Source organism: Xylocopa sonorina, chromosome 11 (assembly GCF_050948175.1).
Source record: "Xylocopa sonorina isolate GNS202 chromosome 11, iyXylSono1_principal, whole genome shotgun sequence".
NCBI lineage: Eukaryota > Metazoa > Arthropoda > Insecta > Hymenoptera > Apidae > Xylocopa > Xylocopa sonorina.
In genome coordinates, this window is record NC_135203.1 from 780,643 (window position 1) to 804,454 (window position 23,812).

Consider the following 23,812-nt stretch of genomic DNA (forward strand, 5'->3'; position numbering starts at 1 on the left):
ATCTCTCCATTGTAGTAGACAGGAAAAGTTTTAAATCTCAATTTTGATCGGAATATAAAATTTTAATAATGGCGTCCCTAAAACATCATAGTATTCTTTTATATGATTCCACTTAAAAGTACCTTTAAAAATACCTTTAGGTGTGCTCTGTACCTCTATCAATAAAAAGCCTATTAACATCAGATTATGGCCAAAATAATGTTAGTTTTATATATTTCAACGCTATCATTAAAAACAAACAAGTTATTCCGATGGCCTGTTTCAGATGTCTTGGTCCGTAGAATAAAATGCATTGTTCTCTATTTTATTCATAAGTAAAAATACCTTTTACTTTTATCCGTTTGTTGAATTGAATACCACCTTCTATTCGAGAATAAGGACCGTTTGTAACATTTTCTCGTATTTTTATTTTTGATCGATCCATTTTGACATAACTTATCAGAGGAGAGATTTATGGGTTTAATAACGTCAAACAGTCTTCTAATCTTGGAGTGCAATCATTTTTTTTTCTTTTAACTGTGATAGTTTTTACAAAATCATATTCCAAACACATTGTTACTTTCGACTTCAGTCCATTTTTTAGAACGAGAAGTTCGCCTGGTCGTGTGTCTACGAGTGATTTTCGATATATGTGTTCATGTTTGCGGTTTTTATCCAGGTTTTATCTGTTATTAAGGCAAAGTAACGATGATAGTATCTTAGCAGCGAGAATGGTGCCGAATTATTGATAACGGCTTTAGCTGTACCAGTATATAAAATTGTTAATCGGTAAAACATATTGTTGGTTGGTTGTTGACAACCACACAATGACCAACAGTTCATTTTGCTTTTCATAATTTTACACTGATAATAGAAAGGATAATTTATTTGTAAGTCTAGTAGATTTAAAGTATTTCGGTTTTTGCATTTGTTATCGTTAACTATATTTTGAGACAGTCTGACAATTATTAGCACAAATAAGTCAGATGTATTGTATTGTACAAATAATGAATTTATATTATTCTTTCTTCCATTTTATTATTATTTGCAAGCTGTTAATCTTTTTCAATAATATTACAATAAAATTAAACTATCAATATTGAAATGTGTAACTTTTTTTTTGTTATAGATAACATAATATATTAGTAAGATCGGAACACACGTGTACATGAAAATGGTAAGTTTTAATAAAAACCCGTTACTGTAAAAAATGATACATCAAAAATATATATAAGTACGTATTATACACGCATAGGGACATATAAAATATATGTAAATACAAATAATATAAATATATGTATTAAACATAAAAGATACATGTATGCTTGTTTCTTGTACAGGACAACAAACTGCCAACAGAAATGGACACTTTCCTGCCCCAGGATGGGTCTAACGCGAAAGATGGCATATTAACAAAGTAAGAATTCACAGTAAATATAATTTACATTAGACCTAAACAGCAATTTGTACAGTGTGCATATTTATAAACACGTAGATCAGTTAAGAGGATCTAATTATTATTAAAAATATTGTTATATAATAAAATTATTAGTGATATTATGTAAAATAACATTATACAAGTGCCAGTACTATAATTGTATCATCTTCATTGCAGATACAAAGTGCAAGTTGCTCCACGAGATATCGAAGCCGGACAGGGTGATGGCAAGAGCTTCGATCCCTTCACTGAACGAAGAGTAGATAACCCGACGACGTAAGTTGCGATAATGCAGTTAATATAAAAATAATTATTTAACGATTAGCCAGAACTTTCTCAACATTGCTGCATTGACAATTGCTGTGTTGTTGTTGCCGTTTAGTTGTAGAAATGTTATGTACAGTTCTTCGATGTACATAAAGTCCTTTTCTTTATACATTATTACTTATTAATTGTGAAACAAAGTTATATTTATATCTAAAGTAGTCAACCTTTATTACTTAATATAATTACTTCACTAAATGCCAAAGAATGATTATTGTCCGACCATGTAAAGAAAGGAATTACTGTATTTTTATATTTATCGCCATTGCCAACACGCATGCCTGTTAACTATAAAATGTGATATTGTGAATTAATTCACAAACAACTTTGGTGGGCTACTAGTTGCTCAAGTTTGATTTATCATAAAACAAAAGAATTCCTTCTAAATTGAAGGATAAGTATACAATGCCAGATGGACACGTTTTCATCAATTAATCTAATCAGTTATGTTTTAGGGATTGTGACACATTAACGCATTTACTTAAAGCTTCGCTTGGAACGGGTATATTATCCATGCCACTAGCTTTTAAGAATGCTGGTCTCCTCGTCGGTGTATTTTCCACAATTCTAGTGGCGTTTGTGTGCACACACTGTGCATATATTTTGGTATGTAGAAGTGAAGATATTAACCACGATGATATCAATTGTTACAGTGAATGGTGTAAATCGAATTCATATTTTTAGATAAAATGTGCACACGTCCTTTATCATAAAACGAGGCGTACAGAGATGAGTTTTGCCGATGTAGCGGAAGCTGCGTTTGCTACGGGACCAGAATGGGGGAGGAAATTTTCAAAGCCAATTAGGTAAGCTATAATAATAAGATAAAAATATATTATGTAAGAAATATTACTACAAGAATAGTATTTTGTATGATATTGAAATATCCTCCAGTAAGTAAATAATTAAATAATTGATTAAATTTTACACAGATATCTTATACAGATTAGTTTATTTGCAACATACTTCGGCACCTGCAGTGTGTACACAGTTATCGTTGCTGCGAACTTTGTTCAAATCATCAACCATTACAGTAGTCCTGATGCATTCAGTATCCGATTGATGTCAGCTTGTTTATTGATTCCAATGATACTGCTCAGTTGGATACCAAATCTAAAATATCTGGCACCAGTTTCCATGGTGGCCAATATATTTATGGCAACAGGTTTAGGAATAACATTTTATTACTTGGTCTGGGATATGCCACCAATTGTATCTGTGCCTTTATTCGCACCCATCGAAAACTTCCCACAATTCTTCAGTATTACTATATTTGCAATGGAAGCAATAGGTATATAAGCTCGATGTATTTACACAAATGTAAATGTACCTACTATTTACTTTACTAAAAGTATGGTGTTGTAGGTGTTGTGATGCCACTGGAGAATAATATGAAAACACCAGAACATATAGTTGGAATTTGCGGTGTTCTCAACAAGGGAATGTCTGGAGTTACACTGATATACATTTTACTTGGATTCTTGGGATATGTAAAATATCAAGATGATACCATGGAAAGCATCACTTTAAATCTACCAATAACAGAAATGTAAGTGTTACGATAAATATTATGATAAGTATTATCTTTAACAGTATGTTATATTTCTATTTTAGACCGGCACAAGTAGTGAAGATTTTAATAGCCCTTGCCGTTTACTGTACATTTGGACTACAATTTTACGTCTGCCTTGATATTGCATGGGATGGTTTAAAGGAACGATTCCAGAAGAAACCAATGCTGGCCAATTACATTTTAAGGACAGTTATGGTTACAGGGGCAGGTACTGTTTGGTACTTTTAATTGAATACTCGTTATAAGATATGATATGAAAGGATTTTAAATGCACAATATTAAAAACCGAAAAATTAAATATGTCTATTTGTATGTTACAGTTTTACTAGCTGTAGTTGTACCAACTATCGGACCTTTCATTGGACTAATTGGTGCATTTTGCTTCTCAATATTAGGGTTATTAATACCTGTGTTCATTGAAACTGTAACCTACTGGGATGTTGGGTTCGGACCAGGAAATTGGGTAGCACTAAAGAACATAATCATATGTATAATTGGTTTTATGGCTCTAGTGTTTGGCTCACGTAGCGCATTGATAGACATCACGAAATTGTATAGCTAAAAAAAGTCCTTCGATATGTCTACATAGATCTGTAGATATTCCAATATTCCAAAGATTGGAAACGTTTGGGAGTGATTATTTAACAGATTTTAGCATAATGAATTTCTGATAATTTCGCTATTTTCCAGAAACTGTCACCTAGAACAATAGTGTATATAAAAATGAGAGATATACTAATATATTTTCAAACGCATACGTAATTGAAAATTTCATATAAAATTTCAATCAGTTAGAAATTTAAATTTAATGTATAACACTTATAAGAAGTGCTCTAGTAAGAGAAAAAAAATTTTAATCAACATTGTTACCTTGGTTGTTGTATAAATGAAAGCTTAAAAATTGAGTTCTTGTAGGAATGATTAATTCAGAAATCGGAATTTGGTATGGTTCAAATAATATGATTGGAAGATTAATATTAGAGAAGGTTATATGAAAAAATTTAATGATTATCAGCAATTAATGAATGTGGAAGTATATTAATAGTTTACTTTGTTCCTAAAACTTAATGCGTAGTAAAATCTATTTATTCATGGAAAATCTAGACTGAGGAAAATTGACAGTATTTATATAGGAAATATTTTACATTGGAACAATACTGTGTAGTTTTAATGAGTATTTATTTAACGAGATGAACATTTTTAATCACCGCTACTGATAAATTACATTTGAGAAAGTTATATTTTTGCAAATACGATTACACTATAGTTGGTTATGTGAAACGCATCTAAAATCATTGAAATTGTATGTCGTGTAAAACTTCCAAGTTCAAATTAAGATTTGTAGGAGCTCTCGACGCATAGGAAAGTACATTGTTAAAAATTAACAATCAATTCCCAAAATATAACCTTCGTTTATTTCTAAACTTTAATCAAATAGGTTATTGGTATTTTATAAGTATTGTTACTATAGTTGAGACATTTATAAGCAGGTCTTTTAGATACAACAATCATATACATGTATGAAATAAGTTTTTGTTACATATTTCATGCGTGTGGTATATAGTGCAAAAAATGTTTCACTCTTCTGTGTTGCATTTAGTAATACCAATGTATACTTTAAAAAAGAAACAAGCATGATCTTAAAGCAATTTTTGCTTATCAAACTTGTTGTAAATTAATCGAACTTTTTATACAATTGTTGGAAATTTTTACATATTCCTGATAGGAAAAAAAGAAAAAAAAGAAGGTACAATAAAGTGATTACAGTTTAAAAAAATAAAATACAAATCATTTTACAATATCCTTTGTACATTATTTTATTCTACCCTATTTTGTATACAAATTAAAAAAAGACATTTCTATACACCACAGTGTTTTAATACAAACAATGCTGAATATATTGAGATTGCACTGCTGGAAGTATAGAATAAATAATGTTTTTATTAACATTCGCAGTAAACATGTGGAAAAAAAAGTAGGTACTCTACGCGTCTGTCTACTTTTCTAACGGCGCATAATTCAAAAGTTTCTCAATTAAATCTACATGTCCAAGAAGCATTCTGCGGCAACAATATCGTTTTAATCCCAATGCATCGAGAGCATCTCTGTAACACACATATGTATATTATGTACAGTATTAATCAATTGCAGTGTTAACATTTTTACGTACACTCTATTAAATCAATATAAATGTAATATTGTATTTTCCGTCACAGAATTTACGACGATCTAATCTCGAGTGATTTTTGTTTCAGGTACGTTCCAATTTAACCTTTGGGAAATTGAGGTTATATTGTTTCCGTCAACGAGAAAGCTAGCCAAATTACTTTTAATGCATTTCTCTTTGTAATTCTACGTAATGGTGTGTATATACTCACCCTTCCGTATATTCTGCTTGCAACAAACCAAGGTAAGCTTCCCATTTATTGCCGATCACTTTTCCACAGGTAAAACAGCGAACAGGTATGATCATCGTTATAAATTTTTGGTTAACAATGAAATCTTCTCAAGTATCGTTTAATAGGTTGTTATTAAAATTTGGAATAACAAGCAATTAGACGTAAGATAATTATTCACCAGCTCGCGGTTCTCGAAATCTCGATAGTTAAGATAGTCGTATAGAAATAGTGTTTAGAAATTGTGCAATACTCTGAAGTCTGATTCGACGCTGCTCACTATTGCCAATGTAATTATACAAATATAGAAAGGCATTAAGAAGACCGCAGTATCGAGGGAAGTCTTAAATTTATTGTAAATATTTGAATTTTATTAGTAGCCTATTGCTAATTAGTAAAAATAGAGGTGTTATAAAATCAGTACAAAGTTGGAGAATGTATACGTTTTTTAACTACATCGAGTAATTGAAACATAGAAGGATCGGTAGAATACTGTTTCTTAACAAAATTAATATTGACTTAGAAAATTGTGTCTCAGATAACCTTTAACAAAAAAAATGGGATACTTTTTATACAGTAATTGTTATTACTACTCTACCTCTTTTGTAGAAATTTTCTTATTTTTCTTATTATGTAAAAGATTGATAATGTTGGTAAAATGTTGATCAACTATAATAGATTGTATGCCGATATAAATATTCTAAACGCGACGCAATAACGTCACCATACGCTTGCCACGGTGTTGTACCAACCGAATCGTAGCATTATTTCCGTTCCTTAGTTCAGTGGTCCTCTATCCGTGGTCAGCGATCGAGAAAATTAAGTATATAATTAAAAACTGTTTCCGCCTTTTTTTCAATTAAAAAAGGTTGCCGACCGAGCGACCGTTTTAAAGTTCACGACGATTTGTCGTAAGTGTTCCGCGTAAAAAAATATCATAGTTTAGTGTTTTCCAAGACTTGAAAAAATATTGAGAGCCATTGGACGTGGCTTAATCACCCATTCGAGACGAGCAACACACCGTTGTGATTTTCCGAGGCAAAACGACACAACAGAACGCACCGTGTGCGTTTTCAAATTAAATTTGGATAATCGATGATTAGTGAAAGATTTTTACAAATTTTCGCTCCCGGGGATGGTATCCAAAAAAATGCCTCGTCTCGAATCGGTTAATCGATTTCGCACTGTTTAACGATGCGTTTCAATATCGAATTCGTTGAGAAAGAGAAAGAGAAAGAGAAAGAGAAAAAGAAAAAAGAAAAAGGAAAAAAGAACGCAGTAGCTTGTAAGGTAAATACAGAGCTTCTCATCTCCCGTGGCCGGAGACAAGCCGTGGTGGAGAGACAGCTGCTCCGATCGAAGGACATGAATAGAGTGGGGGGCGCGGAAGGGTGAGGGAGGTAGAAAGAGAAAAATACGAGGCCGAAGCAAAGGGAGAACACCATAAACATACAAGATCGGATTGGTTCTGCTTTCTCCTTTGTCTACTGGATGGAAACATGTTATAACACGGTCAGACTGCTATCGAATCGTCGCTCTAACTGTTGTTTCTCGCCGCGCGCGTCTGTCGTGCAGTATCGGAAACCGGAAATATCGGAATTTTGGTGCCGTACACTAACGCGATATCAGTGACAGTGTATCAAGTAAATGGTTATGTTAGCTGAGCGTACTTTTCGCACGCGTTTCGTCTGATATGATTCCTCCTGTATGATTTTCACCGTTTTCGATCTCCGCACCGCGCGATCCGTCGAATTTCTCATCGAAATCCATGATTACGGTGTATTCTCGGATCACCAGTTACCAGAACTCAAGGTTATATCCTGTGCGTCCTTTTCGCTGTATTGTCAAAATCAGCTGCCATTGCTATCGTCTGCGATTCTACTTTGCTCTTTTCGGTTTCCCGTCTTTTTCTCTTTCACATAACTTTAGTTCTACACGTTGAATTCAAAAATTTCATTCAGAATCTACGATTTATCTTACGTTGAAAGTTTTACCCCTGTGCACTGATTAGTTCTCCGTTTACACCCAGCGATGTATACTTTATTAAATTTACGCACGGCTAATTTTGCAAACACCAAACTATTTAGACAAAGTCTGATGCGCTCGAAATAAAATCAAATAACATTATTTATTTCGTACAAGTTTTATTTTTACATTCCACAGCTGTTACTTACTTGTCCGTTGTTGCTTTAGTTTTAAATAATTTTATTCAATGTGGATAAATAATAAAAATCATTATCAATCTCAATAATTATACGTAAAATATACAATATTCTTTCAGTGTATTTTGTAGATAAATAGTGTTTCCTTGTTTGAAATTTTTTGTGCGACTATTTGAATCTTACACGTAGTCCCATTTACATGTTGTCGTTGAACATTTACTTTTATGATATGGTATTAAATGATAGCTCAAAGTTAAAAGCTGAGGATCATGGTAGTAAGAAATTTACTTAACTGTACTGTTTCAGTTTACTGGGTACAAGTTATTTAGAAAAATAACAGTGAATATAATTTAAAATTGATTTGTGCGATGAAATTTATTATTCAAAATTCAAATGCATGGATTTTTTAAAATATTGCTATGATTCTCAAGCCGTCGAATAATATGTAGCATGTTACCATAAACTTATTTTTTATTTATACTTATGTATTCATAAGACATGTTGCAGAATCTGATAATTGATAGCTGCATAACAAGAAAGTATAATCAGCATAAAGCACATTTATTAGTTCCCGTTGAAGGAAACAGGTGAGAAGGGATATCCAGTTGGGAGAAAGATATCGAAGATATACAGGGACTAGAAGTGAGGGTTAAACGTGATAGCGGTAAATGCAGTGGTTGAAGGAGAGATGGACCCATCAATGTTTGTTGCATATACTCCTCAAACAAACGGCGTTCCACTGGAGTCCAAGCTTGCTACCTACATGGTAGTGTATTACTCATCTGCAATTTATTTGAGGAGAGTCAAGTACAAATTTTTCATTTTTCATTCATTCGATTACATAAAACGATCACACCAAATGTACAGATAGTAGCAGGAATGTACATTCACATGATTCTTTTATTATGTATCTTTGGACAGAATCGTCAAAGTCCAGGGGTAACTCTAAGCACTACAATTGTTACAAAACACTTGTCCAACCTTACTCTGGATTCACAGAAAAAGGTAACTGCCAGTCCAGAATTTGTACCTGGAAGAGGTCTTACTAGTAGCAACAGCAGTTCGCCGAATATTTTCAATAATTCTTATCATTCGCAAGAGAATGTGGGTGGTACTACTTATTTTTACCTTGGAAATGCTGCGACTGATACTGTCGGAGCTGAGGAAGGAACTGAGACTGTAAGCAAATTAAAAAGATTGTCGAGATTTTGTAGAATTTTAATATCCAATTAACCAACGAATTGATTTTCATACTTTTCATTGATAGATTGGAAGTGTGGGAGCAGGTCAGGTAGGCTATGTCTATCCAGGTACACCTTCACATCTTCAACCAGTGAAACCTACGAAAGCCACGTCATCTAACAATTCTTCTGCTCCCTCGACTCCACCTCCTCAAGCGACACCCAGTTTTTTTCTCAGTGAAAGTTTACGAGTAGACATTTTGCAAAAGAATGCTTTAACGTTAGCACAACCTGATTTAATACGATTTCCCGATCTACCGAACGAGGTAGATAACTATCACGAGCTGTGCCCGTTGGAACCAATTCATAAACCAGCATCGACGATGCTCGGTTATCAAACGTCGACGTACAAAGCTACCAGCATCAAAAGCGGTACGCGTTATTGTTTACGGCGTATACATGGTGAGTGCCACTATAGTTATCGAGTTACATAATAAAATTAGATTGCCGACGTTTATTAGAAATTTGAACGTGTGTTAAAGGGCAAACGTAGAATATACATTGTAATATTTAAAGAGAAGGATTTGAAACTGGTGCCGAGGTAAGCATTTAATATGTTTTTAGATTTCAGACTTGCTAATACAAAGTGTATGGTGCTAGTAGATATGTGGAAGCGATTATCGCATACTAATTTGGTGCAGTTGAGAGAAGTTTTTACCACCAAGGCTTTTGGTGACCATTGTCCGTACGAATGTACTAAATGAAAATTAGTCTCCGTATCTTTGTGAAACGATTTTTTATTATTTTAGCCATGGTATTCGTTTACGACTATCATCCCGGATCGGAAACATTATTAACTAAGCATTTCTCAGCAACCGAATTAAATGGTTATACGGACCCGTTTTCCTCCGATCCAAACGCTCCTCGACCGTACAGTCATACTAGAAATACTATTTTGAGGCAACAACATAGCAGTATGTTACCAGAAAGCGTCATATGGAGCTACATAATTCAACTCACTGCCGCACTTCGTGTTATACATGCTGCTGGTTTGTATTTCGTTGTAACATGATCGTTCTTCAAGTTACAATGAATACTTATCCTAATTCATCATTTTTAAACGAACGCAGAATGTCGTGCAAATGGGCGGCATTTATTATTTAAATAAGAAAAGAGAACGGATTTTAATTGTATTCATTATCGCTTGTGTCGTTATTAATACATAGTTGCTAACTGTATTTTTATGATATCCATTTATTCCATTTTATTTTTAATTTTATCGTATTCATTCTTTAGGTTTGGCATATAGATGTTTAGATCCAACGAAAGTGTTACTCACGTCGCGAACGAGACTTCGTTTAAGTTGTGCAGCCATACCGGATGTTGTTACCTTTGATGGAAATGCAACAAATCCACTCTCGCTTATACCGCATTACCAACAGGAAGATTTAATCGCTCTAGGAAAGTTGGTGTTGGCGTTAGCTTGTCGCAGTCTCCTTGCCGTCCATCGCGACAACATGCAAGCTTCCCTTGAACTTGTCGCACGTTCCTACTCTACGGATCTTCGCAATCTAATTCTGTTTGTATACATTTTCTCTTTTTCAGAGACATGCTTTTATTTAGTAACTTTAATCCTTTCAAGCTACCATGTCACGTTGAAAACATATCTTTATTGTTACTGCTCTATTTTTTTTTTACAAAAAGATTGAAAAATAACATGTCTCGTTTTTATTCAATTGAATTCGAGGGCAACGTTTGCTAAGATAATGAAACAGCATACTTCTTATAGTATTCGATTCATAGTCGCTGATATGTCCGCCATAAGCTTGGAAAGGATTAATAAAATAAATATAGTACATTTTCTAATTATTTGATTTGATATATATTTTCTACCTTTTTCATTTGTCAACACATTTCCTATTGCTCTGAACGAATTAAATTTTTTGTGTGGCACAGTTCTCGTCATAAAATTGAGACTTTCGGTGAAACGAAAAGAAGTGATATTTAGTTATTCGATGTGTGTATGTTCACATTTACGTATAAATAATTTACTTATATATGAATATAATTTTATAGGTATTTACTTTCTAATCAAGCACGAAGAAGTGTAACAGATCTCATGCCGATGATCGGAGCACGATTTTATACGCAGTTAGATGCAGCTCAACTTCGATCCGATGTATTGGAAAATGAGCTTGCCAAGGAACTTGAAAACGGAAGATTATTTAAGTTACTTGTAAAGTTGGCTACTATTAACGAAAGGCCCGAGCTTAATATGGAACCTACATGGGCAGAAACCGGTGACCGATACATGCTCAAATTGTTTAGGGATTATGTTTTCCACCAGGTAGCTGCTGATGGAAGACCATGGTTGGATATGGCACACGTTGTATCTTGTCTAAATAAGTTGGATTCAGGTTCTCAGGATAAGGTATACTCTTCTTCTTCGAATTGTGTGTTTTGGTCCCGAATTATTTTGCCCTGGACAAAACAATATTTTATTACTTTTAATCGTATATTAAGGAAACTAATCATTAAAATACTCGCTTTTATCGAGAGAGGGGAATATTTAATTTATCTATGTTAAATATTAAGTGTATGAAACTTGAATTTTAACATTTCTCAATACTTTTTCTTGAAAAGAAGTTAATAAAGTTTGGCAAATTTAACACCGATAAACTAAATCTTCCCATCTCTCCTTGAGGTTTGCATTATGTCTACTATGTGCATTATATGAAATATATATTTCTGAATGCGTTCTTTATAATCTTATAGATATGTTTGATGTCACGAGATGAACAGAGTGTATTAGTAGTAAGTTACGCAGAATTACGACAATGTTTGGAAACCTCATTTGGAGAATTGGTACAATCCGCGAAAGAAGCTGTCTAGGTCCGTGTCACAGTTTTTCTCAGCTGACCAAAACAGTACATACTCCGAACCATAAATGTGATATCATCATTTAGCGGTACTATCATTTTAATGTTTATCAAGACATAGGGGAAGTGAAATTCGGCTGGAGAGTTAAGTTTGGTGATAAGGAAAATAATAGTACATGAACCAGTTTGTAAACATGATTTCAAGTGTGGAATCATTAGATACGTGCAAAATGCATTCTGATACTGCCATTTGAATGTAATACATGTGTGCAAGAAGATCATGTGATTATGTAAATCAGAAAGCGTTTGAACTTGCTGTGGAAGCTATTGTGGTACTATACATACAAAGAAAGAAATAATGTACACAACTTAATAATGCAATGAGATCTTAAGAAGTCTTAAGAGAAGGAAAACAAACACCTAAACACAGTCAGTGTGTAGGGTAGATCTTAGTTTTTAGGATACAGCTGGTAAGCATTAATTTTGAAATAAATGTTTATTTTTGAAAGCAATCTTAAACAATCCTGTATAATTATTTTAAGAGGTTACATCGTTAGCGATGCATTGTATCTCTGTATGATAATTTATTTTCATATTTTAAATATCAAAAAAAAAAAAAAAAGGTATAACTACTATATGGAAAAGACGTATGTAATACTTGTAGAAATGTAACACTTCGTTTGTTCCAGTTTATCCAGCTGGCAATCTATAGATTCGGTTCTTGAACTGTCCTATCTCCATGCCCTGCCGTTCTCCTCCTCTCTTCGACTGCTGTCCGCAATCACTCAAACTTGATCTCATTTCCTTCGCGCAATTGCACGACCGCAATATAGACAGACTTTGCATACAAACACGAACACACGCTCGATCGTATACCATACACATGGTTGTCGCCTAGCGCTTTATTCGTAAACTTCAACCTTAAATTCGTGCACTTTTTGACGCTACGTGCCTTGAAGTGATATTTATACATATTTTAAATAACGGCTTTCATACTTACAAGCTCTTTTGATGAACGAAAATTGCGTAATTGTATGATTACAACAATAGGTGTCACATTATTCATCATTTCTAATGCTAATTGTGGAGTATGGACAGACTCTGCGTACATGCGCGCATATTCGATCGTATCATGATTATCTCGAGTTTATATGTATCTTTGGGCATGTTTTTCAACGCACAATACGCTTTCAAATAATACTTATACAAATTTTGAATGTAACATTTTTCAAAAATTGTTTAAGTATGCAACTATTCTTTGACTAAAACAAGTATTCATAGACTGAAAACTCTTAGTGTCTGTTGAAAATATCAAATATTTATATACTATAATGAAAATAATGAAAATTGAACTGTCTTTTAACCAGAGTATATTGAAAATTTTTATCTTATTAATAGCGAGAAAAAAAAAGATAACAAGAAAAATTAGAAATTCATTACGTATGAATACTTTTTTCAGCTACTGTATGTGCATATATAATTGACTATGGCGACCGAAATAAAAGACATATTAGACATCTGTTTCTGTCCAAGATACATCAACCGACTCGACTGAAACTGTCGTTCTCCATCTAATTGTCTTAATGCCGACATGATTTACTCCCCCGTAATGTGTCACTTCTGACAATCACTTCTCGTACACGTATCAACCGTGTAACACGAAGCGTGATCGCGTGTAAGTCTTCATTTTATTCGACATCAACCCGCTAACCCAGAGACGTCGCATCAACAGCACTCTTTTTATGGTAACACATTTGTCGTCATATCAATTTACAAAGTTGTCGAATTGCTGTTACATTCTTTCTACTGTTATTCAATATTTCCCAGCATTAACTCTTTCACAGTCGACTTTTCTGTGTATATAATATTATATTTTTACTTATTGCAATCGTGTCTAATCGAGTGTATTTAGATTCGAATTTATACCAAACAATCTGTTAGGAAGACGAGGTATTCGGATTTCTTTTTGTGCAATTTTTATGATAGGAATTACTATTGTAACTTAACTGGTAAAATTTCTCTCAATCAATGCTGCGAAAATTTAAAATATTGGTATACTAATATTGTATACCATTGGTTTAATAATATTAAAATATTGGTATTTTTTTTTATTACTAATAATTGATATAGAAAGAAATTTAAAAAAATATATATTTCTCTTCCTCTGATAATAAATTATAATTATTAAGTTAAAAAGTAATAATTAATAGAAAAGAAATGTTTTCCAAAAGAAAGATTAATTTCTCTGTAAAGTAGTACTGAGTAAAATTTGTATCGAAAATATTTTATTTTCAAGCAATCTAAACAGTTTAGCAAGTCATAAACAGGATGAAAGATGCAAAATATATTTATAACAAGATCGTAAAACTGTGTCCGCTTTAAATTCAGTTCTGCTGGTCGTTAAGAAACTCTGAACACTGTCGGAGCAGCGAACCCTTGCGCAAGGCAATTTTTCTTCTAGTCGTCCTACGATCATGGAACTGGATTGTACGGAAGGTCGCATGAAAACATCTTTAGTGTGTATAGGTTGAAAAGAGACCGATTGACATGCCCCTGAGCGAGAAACCACTATCGATTGGCAATTAAGAAACCAGTGAATGTGTATGACCCGAGCTCGGTGAGGAAGAAGGCTTTATGTTTTTCTATGTTATTTTATTCCAAGAACGGCTGTTTACCATCGGACACGCCGCGCAATACATACATGGTCTACTAGTGTCTCGTTCATCTGGTTGTGTCCCTTCTGTCTCTTTTGCTGTTTGGCGAAGTCGAGGTATTCCACGATAAAAAGTTTCAGTAGAATTCACTTATCGGGCGTGTAAGCCTGAATAAAAAAACGCAACGTGACTATTGGCTAACATCGAAGTTCGTTAGTGCGCTTTTTTTTTTCTTCCCTCCCTTTTCCCCATAACGGTTAACCACTCCTCGGCTCGTGGACACGTTCACAAGTAACGAGTCCTATACCATGTTTTGCATTCGATTCGTTTAAATCGATATTCTTGTCTATTCGCAGTTGTAGTTTAATCACCGTGCTACAAAGATTAATCACTCGCTAGATAAGTGAGACAAGTTGTGTTATCGGGTTGTGTCCTGGCAAAGTGGCAATAGTAGTAACGTACAAAATTTTATGTACAAGGGTATATGTTTAATATCTTTATACGTCGTGCTGCGATGTACGTAATATTTTGTGCTTGAAGTTTTTAATCATTTTTCTACTTCAATGGTAAAAAGTGAAATGTACCGCCGGGGATGTCAGTAAGAACAAATTTGCGAAATATGGTTGTACGAATTGTTTCCTAATTCACATTTCAGTATAGTTTTTATATACATATAAATATATACAATAAATTTCATGTTAATCATAATATTATCAGACGTCGTTTAATTTTCTGATATTATCAATTTTAACATTATTTAAATCTGTAACAATTATATAAATCGAGGACATTGATTCAGATTTATATTCTAGATTGCCCTCACGCCTTATCCGACTGGTTTCATCACTTTCCGCTTAATCCCGCGAATCATTTCCATAGCTGTTCAAGAGCTATGTAAGCATAGCGGCAGTTCTTTACGCAGGTAGTATACGTTTGAAAATATCCTTGAACGGAACTATGCAATGGGGCGATACTGGTAGCGGCAACCCCGCGTCGGCTGCTCACATGAAGATTGCTACTGCGTGGAATCGGAGGGATGGTAGAGAGGCATATACAGAAGAAGGGAAGAGGTCGTGTAGCGGGTAGAGCGGCAGTGGCTCTGGCAGCAGCAACACGTAGTACACGGTAGCACCGCGACGAGGACGCACACGGTTCGTACCACGTCGCTCTGATAGCCTGCAGACTCGCTTCAAGCCAGTCTTACTCCAATCCGGTGGCGCAGTCGCGTACGCGTATATATTTTTGCGTATATTTCCAACCACTACTACAGCAACCGCTAACACACCATTGCAATCAGCGTCGCTGTTACCACTGCTACCACCACCTGCGAGCGTGTCACATATACGTAAACGTCAGTAGGACCATCGGGTTGCTCCTGGAAAATAAGTTGCGGAAGTCAACGCTTGCACCCTCGAGACGGCGTGAGGTATGTAATATTTATCGCCTTCTCCTTTTTTGTTTTTGTTGTATTTCGTTCTCGTCGTGTTGATCATAAGCGTGGAAATGGTGGCTCTTTTACGCGTTTGGTTTTATGTCGAAGTGAACCGTTTTGTTCACGAAGACGCGGACGAATGTTACTCAACCACCATCGTGTTCTGTTCTACGTGTTCTGCGTGCTGTATTCCCATCGATTTTCCACAGCAAGACCCGCCCTGCAATTTACCGTTCTCTCTCTTTCTCTCTTTCTCTCTCTCTCTCTCTCTCTCTCTCTCTCTCTCTCTCTCCCTCTCCCTCTGCCTCTCTCCCTCTCTCTCATTCACTCTCTCTCCTTTCCACTGTATCTTATCACGCATGTCGTTTAGCGTTTATACGATAGGAAATCATGTTTGGGTTGAGAAACCGTAGCGAAATGATGCGAAATTTAGACGATTCTATCAAAACGCGACTGTAATTCCGCCGATTTTCGAAATGAGTCTGCGAATCCTTTTTTCGGGAAGCGCGCGCGTGTTTGTCGCTGACGATCGATGGACTCTATCAGTTTCTCTCTTTCACCCTCCATCCACGAATCGTGACTAACTGTTCCTTTCTAATGTAATACTAGACAGCTTCTCGATGGACCACGCGTCTTACCTATCAATTTTCCATGAAATATGTAAGCAGTTCGAAGTCTGATCGCAGTCCCGATATTTTGTTCTCTACTGTATTTTAATAAGAAAATGTTCTTTTCAATATTTACAAAACAATCAGTTACATTATTCTGTGAAAACAGTTTTCTTGTTTAAGTTTTATAGGAAATGATACGGTGTTTATGTTTCAAGTATCATTTTATTAAATTTGTAGAAAATTTGATTGAATTTGCAACTTTGTGTTTTAGTCGAGTCAAAGAGAAATTTTTTCAATCACTTACTGAACAGTGGAATTGGTTAGCTCGGGTGTTTTTCAATCTCCAAAGTTGTTTATGTATGATATTTGTTGCTCGTTGTTTTTCTCGCACGGAGCGCGAAGACTTTGGTTTGCATATCGAATTACACTTGACAAAGCCGATGAACGGAAAGAATTTGTGAGTTGGAAGGAACTTTGCCAATGTTGCGATCAACAACTTGAAAGGAGTTTTGACTTCTACATTAAAGATAGAATCTGTCGCTGAAATTGAAAACAATCATGAACATTGTTAAGCAGAAAACGTGTTACACTGTCAAAATATAGCTAAATACTAGAGAAGCAGGTAGACCGAGTTTCAAAGGTTCTTCGCTAGTGTAACATTAGGTAACGCTTCTTTTTCAAAGCTTCTTTGTATTGAAGGATGCGAATTCATTTATATCAATTACGATTCAGCATTAATGCATAGCAAATCAGGTTTAAATGCAAATCTTTATTATTTTAGTAATTAGAGTCATAATACTTAAGGATGCATTACTTAAGGAATTCTTCTTTACAATTTCAACAAAGGATTTCAAAATAATTCTTCACAAGGATGGTCATTGCTTTGTAAAACATTAACGAGAACTATTTTCTAACAAAGTTTTTTATCGAAAGCCTTGTAAAAACGATTAACAAACATATTTAATGGATACGCCATTTTAAAGATATTTTCCATAAAAAGGTAGCGTTCACGCGCATTGACTTGCGCAGACGCGCGCGCCTTTCTCAGCTTTTTTACGGAACAAGGATTGCTTTTCAATATGAAAAGTGTATCACACATTTATCTCGGACAGTGCACGAGCTCCGTGGGAGAGCCAATGTTTAACGATTTTTTTCGAGCTGTATGCGTCACCTTCTGCACGTTCGTGTGTTAATTCATTAAAGGATATCGGATTGTCGGCACGATGTTGCAACAACCCTTTGAGCCAGATAATACTGGAGAAAAACACATTCCAGATATCGATCATTTTTTTTTTTTTACTTTGTCCTCCTTTCCGTGGGAGTTGATAAATTCAGTTGCACACAGTTTCGACAGAAATGGAAGCAACAGGGATGGTCGTTAGCCTTGCTTTTAGTTGTTAAATGCGACCGTGTAATTCGCCGCTTTGTAACGTGTTCTCTAAACATGTTGCAACGGTACACAGCGCTTCCAGGAACTTTCCTCCAAGAGTTTTCAACTACCATACGCGGGGCGAGTGTTTCAACTTGCGTTTTGTAGATGGCACTATACACGTCGAATTAATCTTCGTAGAGGGTTGGTAATTTAATGGAATAAGCATACCGTGTTTTACTAACGATAAGTGATACTTGTCGGATAATAGTAGCGTGGGAGATCGAGGGACTTCTGCCGATGACTGCTTGCTGGCTTGCTTCATGATCTGTCGGCTGAGTCGCATACAGAAACGGAAATTTGCAGGAAACTGGCATCGCTCAAAAAAGTGTAAAAATATAATACATCATTCATTCACATGAAACCTTATCGTTCGGTTAGATATCCCAACCTTTTTATGTAAAAGTAAAACGTTTAATCCTTTCGAACAAACAAATCTGCATTTACGGTCTAAATTCATATTTTTTTTCGAACCATCATGTCTAAAAAAATGAAAGAGGGAGAAAGAAGAATGTAATAGTGTTCAAACGCTATCGGATCGACACGAATGTAAAACATGGTAGAGATCGTGACAAAAAAAAAGCGTTTCTATCTAACTGATATCGCTCGGAAAATGATTGCCGATAGAAAAAAAAGGAGGTAAATACGTTTCGCTATAGCTGACGAATTAAATCACATGAGAGCAATTTAGTGGAAAATGGCGTGCAATATTTGTCATTACTACAGAGGTATCGTATTATAAGGGTAAGTGGTAAAAGAAAAAAGGTGAACCTTCGAAACATGCAATGGCAATTCGCGATGTCGTATTCCATCGTATCAAAAAGCTTTCACGGCAACATTGTGACACGCATATTTTTCACAGGATCTCAAGAGACTCAGCTGTGCCCACAGGAAACTATTTCGATTTTCTTTCGTATTTTGTACATGAATAACCGGATAGGTTGACGAATGAGTCTTGAAACACGAGTGACACTCATTTCGTGATTTCCTGCTTATCGCAACGTCTACGTTTATTCTTAGCACCACTGACATTTGCGCCACCCGGATACAGATTAAAATTGTAATACGACTTGAATGGAAGTACGTTGTGAATCTGTATGTAAGAAGCGATTAATAGTGGACAGAAAGGGTTAACGAAGATTTAGAACAGAATAACGAATTTTGGTTAAGAAGAAGAATGCATGCAATGATATTAAACGCAAAAAATGTGGAAGAAGAATATATGGAAGTGAGTATGTTATGAGAAAAGTATGAGAGAGGAAAGGAAAAGTTTACATGGGAAAGAGATTATTTGAAATAATATAAGTGAAAAAGTTTTCTGTTGGGCAAAACAAGAGCTTTATGCTCGATTTCAAACGCCATCTACTGACATTAAAAAATCCAGTACAAAAAAATTAACCGTAAAATGTAATCTAGTTACGTACCATACAAGTAACATAATTTACATGCACACGCATAGATCTAGTCTAAATTTCTAAAATCCCTATACACTTTCTGGTATGAATTCGTAGCAAGTGTTTTCTTAATGTCTATTAAGAGCGTGAATGCATTTAAACGTATCATGATCGTATTACAACGTTATATTTCCCTCTTTAATTAACCTCAATTTGCAGTACATCTGATGATATAGTTACCGCCAAATTTGCTGGTATCTCGTGTTCCCTGAACAGTTTGTCGTATCGATAGTATCGTTCGTACCGCACTGTTAAATTGTCAGCAAGATTTATCGACCGGAGAGGTATTGCTAGTTTGATTGAATAGGTTTTAGTTGAACACGTTGTAAAAAGTCTCTGCCATTATAGTTTTGTAATTATTTGTCTTACAGTTTTCTTCTTTCCGTGTGCAAAGAATGAAATAAAAAATCCTAGTAAATGAAAGGAAACATTGACATAATAGTCACGTTAAATATAAATATTTCAAATTCAAAGCTAGCTAATCTTTTCGCGTTAAAAAAGAAAGAAGGAAAAGAAAGAATAAATAGCAAATTTTCTCGTATAATAAAAAATTCTTTCGTATAATAAGACATTTTGTATATTTAAATATGACCTTAACTATGTTATTTTAATGCTTTGTATATTAATTATACTTTATTTTGTTAGTCATTGTTAGCTTTTAGGTTCTCGGTTTCTAGAAATTTACAATGTATAATTAAATAGGAACACAGTTATTTAAACGTACATAAAAGTGCGAAATTGTGTATATGAAAAAACTGGTTACTTATTGAAGAATATTTATTTCGTTCTTGTTCTACGTTCCACGAAGGTTAAAAGCAGAAAGGGTACATATACCTAAGGAAGCTTTTGCTTATTCATGCAATATAGCAACTTAAATCATGACTTCCGGAATTCTATCAAGGAATTCTAAACGCTGTCCACGATTTATATGGCGCCGTCGTTATATCCATTCGAAAAACGTGTAACTGCCTATTTAATCGGTTCTAGACATCTCTCGAAGAATATAGACTTATGCAAATAAATTAACTTTTCTTCCCTTTTTTCTACATTATGCATCAGCGTTTTTCTATTTGACAGTAACTTCCGCCCAGCAGTCTTCCATCGAAAGTTCCTAACCTCTTGGAATCTCAATGTCGAATCGTTTGTTGATATTAATGATATTCCTTTCTACTTTTCGTTATAGTTAAATCTTATGATTTTTACTCGTGTATTTCGAGTGAAATAATTTTATAAAATACCATCGAGACATCGTTATACCCTAATACTCGTTACATGTCTATCGTATGTCGTTCGAGTATCTCTGATCCCCCTATGCATCGGTTTTAGGATTAGCTTGCTGGATGATTTATCGATCGAGCATGTTAATGAATTCGATCCGTGAAAAAGTGCATTGACAATGTGTGTATCCCGTTCGAACACTTTTTGTTTCACGTTTGAATCAATTCTTCTTTTAATTGTTGCCCTTCTTCAGGCTTTCAAATCTGTTTTACTTTATCAAGGAGACTTTCCTGGTCGTGCGACGATGAATTTATTTGCACGGTCGAGAACACGTCCGCGCGTCGAGTGTTTGCGAGGTAAATCATCGAGCGGCACGAGAAACATTTCGCCTCGGATTGTCACAAAAGATGTATACACGTCATATAAAGTAGAAAATGCGGTTTCACTCACGGATATATTGTATGTAAATGGTGCACTGTTTATGCTGTTCCATTCCTCATCTGTCCTTTATAATAGATGCCTTAGCTTCCTGTTTCCCGTCGTAGACGGAAAAATGTATTCGCTCTGTATAGATTTTAACCCTTTCACCGAGCATTACTGCCGAGTAGGATATACAACGCGTAGTAGCTATAAGTGGACACTTTTCACGTTCACGGTTAACCTCCTTTTCTAAACTATCCGGTAAAAATGATGTATCCGGTGAACGTCTCGAAATGTTGAAACTATAGGGTTTCTTTCTCAGTTTGTAGGAAGATACATAAGTATTTGATAGTTTATGTAATTTCTTTTATGTGTAATAGAAAGCAAAATGAAGTAATGGTTTTATTTCAATTATTTAGTAATTCGTAATGAAGGAAGCTATTTTAAAGTTTAAAATAGAGAATGCAACATTTATTGATGATGATATAATTGAAGTAGATTAATTTTGCACGAGATCTTGCACGAGATATAGAGTATTTAAGTTTCAAGTTACATTGCGTTAGGTAAGGTTAACGAGCATTTTGTGTTGCAACAGCCACCGAGCATCGGGGTAAAGCGAAGCCGTAGTTCGTTGCTCGGAGGTCTAAAGAAAATAGTATCTCTCCGGTTTTCTTGAATCGCCGGAAGACACGGTACCGGAAATACCGCCGTATGTAAATAACCGACCCCACCTTTTCCTTTTTCCTTTTCGTTCCGCGAACTTTTTTTCGAGCCGTTCCAAGGAAAATGGATCGTCTCGTAACGATCTCGCGTAAGACGATCGTTGTAAGACTCCTCTTATCGTGGCTTAACGCGACTTTTTTTTCCCTTTTCTTCTCTCTCTCTCTCTCTCTCTCTCTCTCTCTCTCTCTCTCTCTCTCTCTCTCTCTCTCTCTCTCTCTCTCTCTCTCTCTCTCTCTCTCTCTCTCGCTAGTTAACTCTCACGCTAGTTAACTCTCACGCTAGCATTGACTTGTCGATCATATCTTGCAGACACGACCTTATCGGCAGCATCTCGATTTCAAGTCACTCGCTTTTAACGCACCGCCGGATAATCGCTCGTGCACCCTCTTTGAATCACCCAATTTTTCGCTGATTGTTACGGGTTTTGTTTAAATTTATGGAAATTAAATGTTCAGAAAAAGCTATTCAAGATTATGAGCATTCGTAGTAGAACATGATTCGCCAATACACACACACATTCGAAAAACACTGCAAAACCTGTACAGAACGAACAATGGGCACACGCATGCTTCCGTTACGCATGCATACTTTGAACTTATCCAACAGTTTTTAAGGAAGATTCCCTGGCCAGATAATCTTGTTACCAATTTAATGAGTTCGAGTTCGGGTTGATTTTGTTGCATCGTGCCTCGAGTTTAATGTTAATTTCTTCCAATTTTAAACCCTCTACTATTCAATGCAGTTTCGATTCTGATGCGTACAGCTTTCATTGTAAAAAAAAAAACTAATAATAGAAAAAGTTTTATGATACATAGACGCAAGATTTTTAGTATTACCAGTGTTGGAAATAAATCTATTTCGAAAAATTCAGTTATACACATTTTGGATAATTGGCTTGATCTTCTGATTTCTTTTCACCGAAGTTACTTCTCTACATTGATTAATAGTTTATATGCAGGTGGAAAATTGTTCAATGTTTGAGACAAAAAGTGCAATTTAATTGTAATTGAATATTATACTGTACTTTAATTTAATGTCTCTTATATAAGGTACAGACATAAACTGGCACCAATAAATAATTTCTCCAACAATGTCTCGAAAATTTCACGTTATCCACTGTTAAACATATACGTAAAACTATCGTAATCTAATCTTGTGCAAAATGAAACGTAAATGGAGCACCGGCGCAGAGGCGATTAATATTGTGTTTCATTTTATAATGGTAATAACATGTCAGCAATTTTTAATAATTCAATAATTTCGCAATAATTTCAGTGCGTCAGAATCGTGGCGTGTAAGTATTAGCACTCGCAGGTGGTTAAAATTATCGTGGTAAATATTAGTATCCCAGGGAATGTTGCGCAATTTCTAATGGTTTTGCTAGCAAATTTTAGAGGACTAGGAAACGCATGGCAAACTTTATTAAGATGCTGCATCGCATTCCAATTGACCGGATATAATTAATTGGAATCTATTGTTCCAATTACATATTAATGTCAATTTGCATGGACGAGTTTCTCGTCATGCCTTTCCAGACTTAAGCGTCTCCTGCCTTACACACGCGGAACGCCAACCGCATTTGCTACCGCATAGCGTTTCGTTTCGACTAAAGATAATTATTACGAGTGCGTCTCGTAGAATTCAGAAGTTTTCCTTGTTCTCTTTCTCGCAGCTCTGCTCAAGTTTAATTTTCTGCTTCCACAAACCACAAGCTATTGAAAGCAAAATCTGAAATTTCTAAAGAGTAAGTTAAAAATGTAATTAATTTATTTTTGAAAAATTTACATTTCATGGCAGACCGATTGAAAGTATAATTTTCTACTTTGTAGTTTTATGGAACGACTAAATTTTGGGAACAAAAAATTATATTTTAAATTATTCAGAATTTTAGTGGCTGAAATTTGAAAGTAAATCAATGAATTGAATTTTTTGTAATTCT

At 34.9% G+C, this 23,812-nt stretch overlaps 4 protein-coding genes across 8 annotated transcripts in view; 3 read left to right on the forward strand and 1 right to left on the reverse strand.

Moving 5' to 3' along the window:
- Positions 1-1,280: 1,280 nt before the first annotated feature.
- Path (solute carrier family 36 member pathetic) lies at positions 1,281-5,115 on the forward strand. Its single transcript, XM_076903987.1, has 8 exons — positions 1,281-1,396; positions 1,595-1,693; positions 2,197-2,347; positions 2,426-2,547; positions 2,674-3,032; positions 3,107-3,290; positions 3,356-3,522; positions 3,635-5,115. Exons 1-8 carry the CDS (start codon positions 1,341-1,343, stop codon positions 3,874-3,876), a joined length of 1,380 nt encoding a protein of 459 aa, XP_076760102.1. The 5' UTR covers positions 1,281-1,340; the 3' UTR covers positions 3,877-5,115.
- Positions 5,106-5,843, reverse strand: Rpb10 (DNA-directed RNA polymerases I, II, and III subunit Rpb10). The gene is made up of 2 exons (XM_076903989.1): positions 5,693-5,843; positions 5,106-5,419 (listed from the first exon to the last, which is right to left on the reverse strand). Exons 1-2 carry the CDS (start codon positions 5,785-5,787, stop codon positions 5,311-5,313), a joined length of 204 nt encoding a protein of 67 aa, XP_076760104.1. The 5' UTR covers positions 5,788-5,843; the 3' UTR covers positions 5,106-5,310.
- Positions 5,844-6,010: 167 nt separating this feature from the next.
- On the forward strand, positions 6,011-12,444 carry Pan3 (Poly(A) specific ribonuclease subunit PAN3). 5 transcript variants are annotated; one of them, XM_076904437.1, is made up of 9 exons: positions 6,011-6,065; positions 8,369-8,638; positions 8,794-9,051; positions 9,140-9,515; positions 9,678-9,794; positions 9,863-10,102; positions 10,350-10,632; positions 11,130-11,484; positions 11,829-12,444. In XM_076904437.1, the coding sequence occupies exons 2-9, from the start codon at positions 8,561-8,563 to the stop codon at positions 11,943-11,945; spliced, it is 1,824 nt and encodes a 607-aa protein (XP_076760552.1). In that variant the 5' UTR covers positions 6,011-6,065; positions 8,369-8,560; the 3' UTR covers positions 11,946-12,444. The 5 variants fall into 5 exon arrangements, with proteins under 5 accessions (XP_076760552.1, XP_076760556.1, XP_076760554.1 ...); XM_076904441.1 differs by having other exon boundaries at positions 8,872-9,051; XM_076904439.1 differs by having other exon boundaries at positions 6,012-6,065; positions 8,380-8,638.
- Positions 12,445-15,874: 3,430 nt separating this feature from the next.
- LOC143429063 (uncharacterized) overlaps positions 15,875-23,812 on the forward strand; it is a 32,981-nt gene continuing 25,043 nt past the window's right edge. The window contains exon 1 of the mRNA XM_076904451.1: positions 15,875-16,012. The gene's annotated coding sequence lies outside the window, so the exon portion shown is untranslated. The remainder of the gene's footprint in view (positions 16,013-23,812) is intronic.

What these genes read in the sequence shown, in the direction of transcription:
- Path (XM_076903987.1), top strand. Translation starts at nt 1,341, where the DNA reads ATGGACACTTTCCTGCCCCAGGATGGGTCTAACGCGAAAGATGGCATA. An exon ending in AGAGTAGATAACCCGACGAC is followed by an intron (nt 1,694 to 2,196) that starts GTAAGTTGCGAT and finishes GTTATGTTTTAG; the next exon opens with GGATTGTGACACATTAACGC. An exon ending in AGTTATGGTTACAGGGGCAG is followed by an intron (nt 3,523 to 3,634) that starts GTACTGTTTGGT and finishes TGTATGTTACAG; the next exon opens with TTTTACTAGCTGTAGTTGTA.
- Rpb10 (XM_076903989.1), bottom strand. Translation starts at nt 5,787, where the DNA reads ATGATCATACCTGTTCGCTGTTTTACCTGTGGAAAAGTGATCGGCAAT. An exon ending in CAAGCAGAATATACGGAAGG is followed by an intron (nt 5,420 to 5,692) that starts GTGAGTATATAC and finishes TGTGTGTTACAG; the next exon opens with AGATGCTCTCGATGCATTGG.
- Pan3 (XM_076904437.1), top strand. Translation starts at nt 8,561, where the DNA reads ATGGACCCATCAATGTTTGTTGCATATACTCCTCAAACAAACGGCGTT. An exon ending in CTGAGGAAGGAACTGAGACT is followed by an intron (nt 9,052 to 9,139) that starts GTAAGCAAATTA and finishes TTTCATTGATAG; the next exon opens with ATTGGAAGTGTGGGAGCAGG. An exon ending in TCGTGTTATACATGCTGCTG is followed by an intron (nt 10,103 to 10,349) that starts GTTTGTATTTCG and finishes TTCATTCTTTAG; the next exon opens with GTTTGGCATATAGATGTTTA.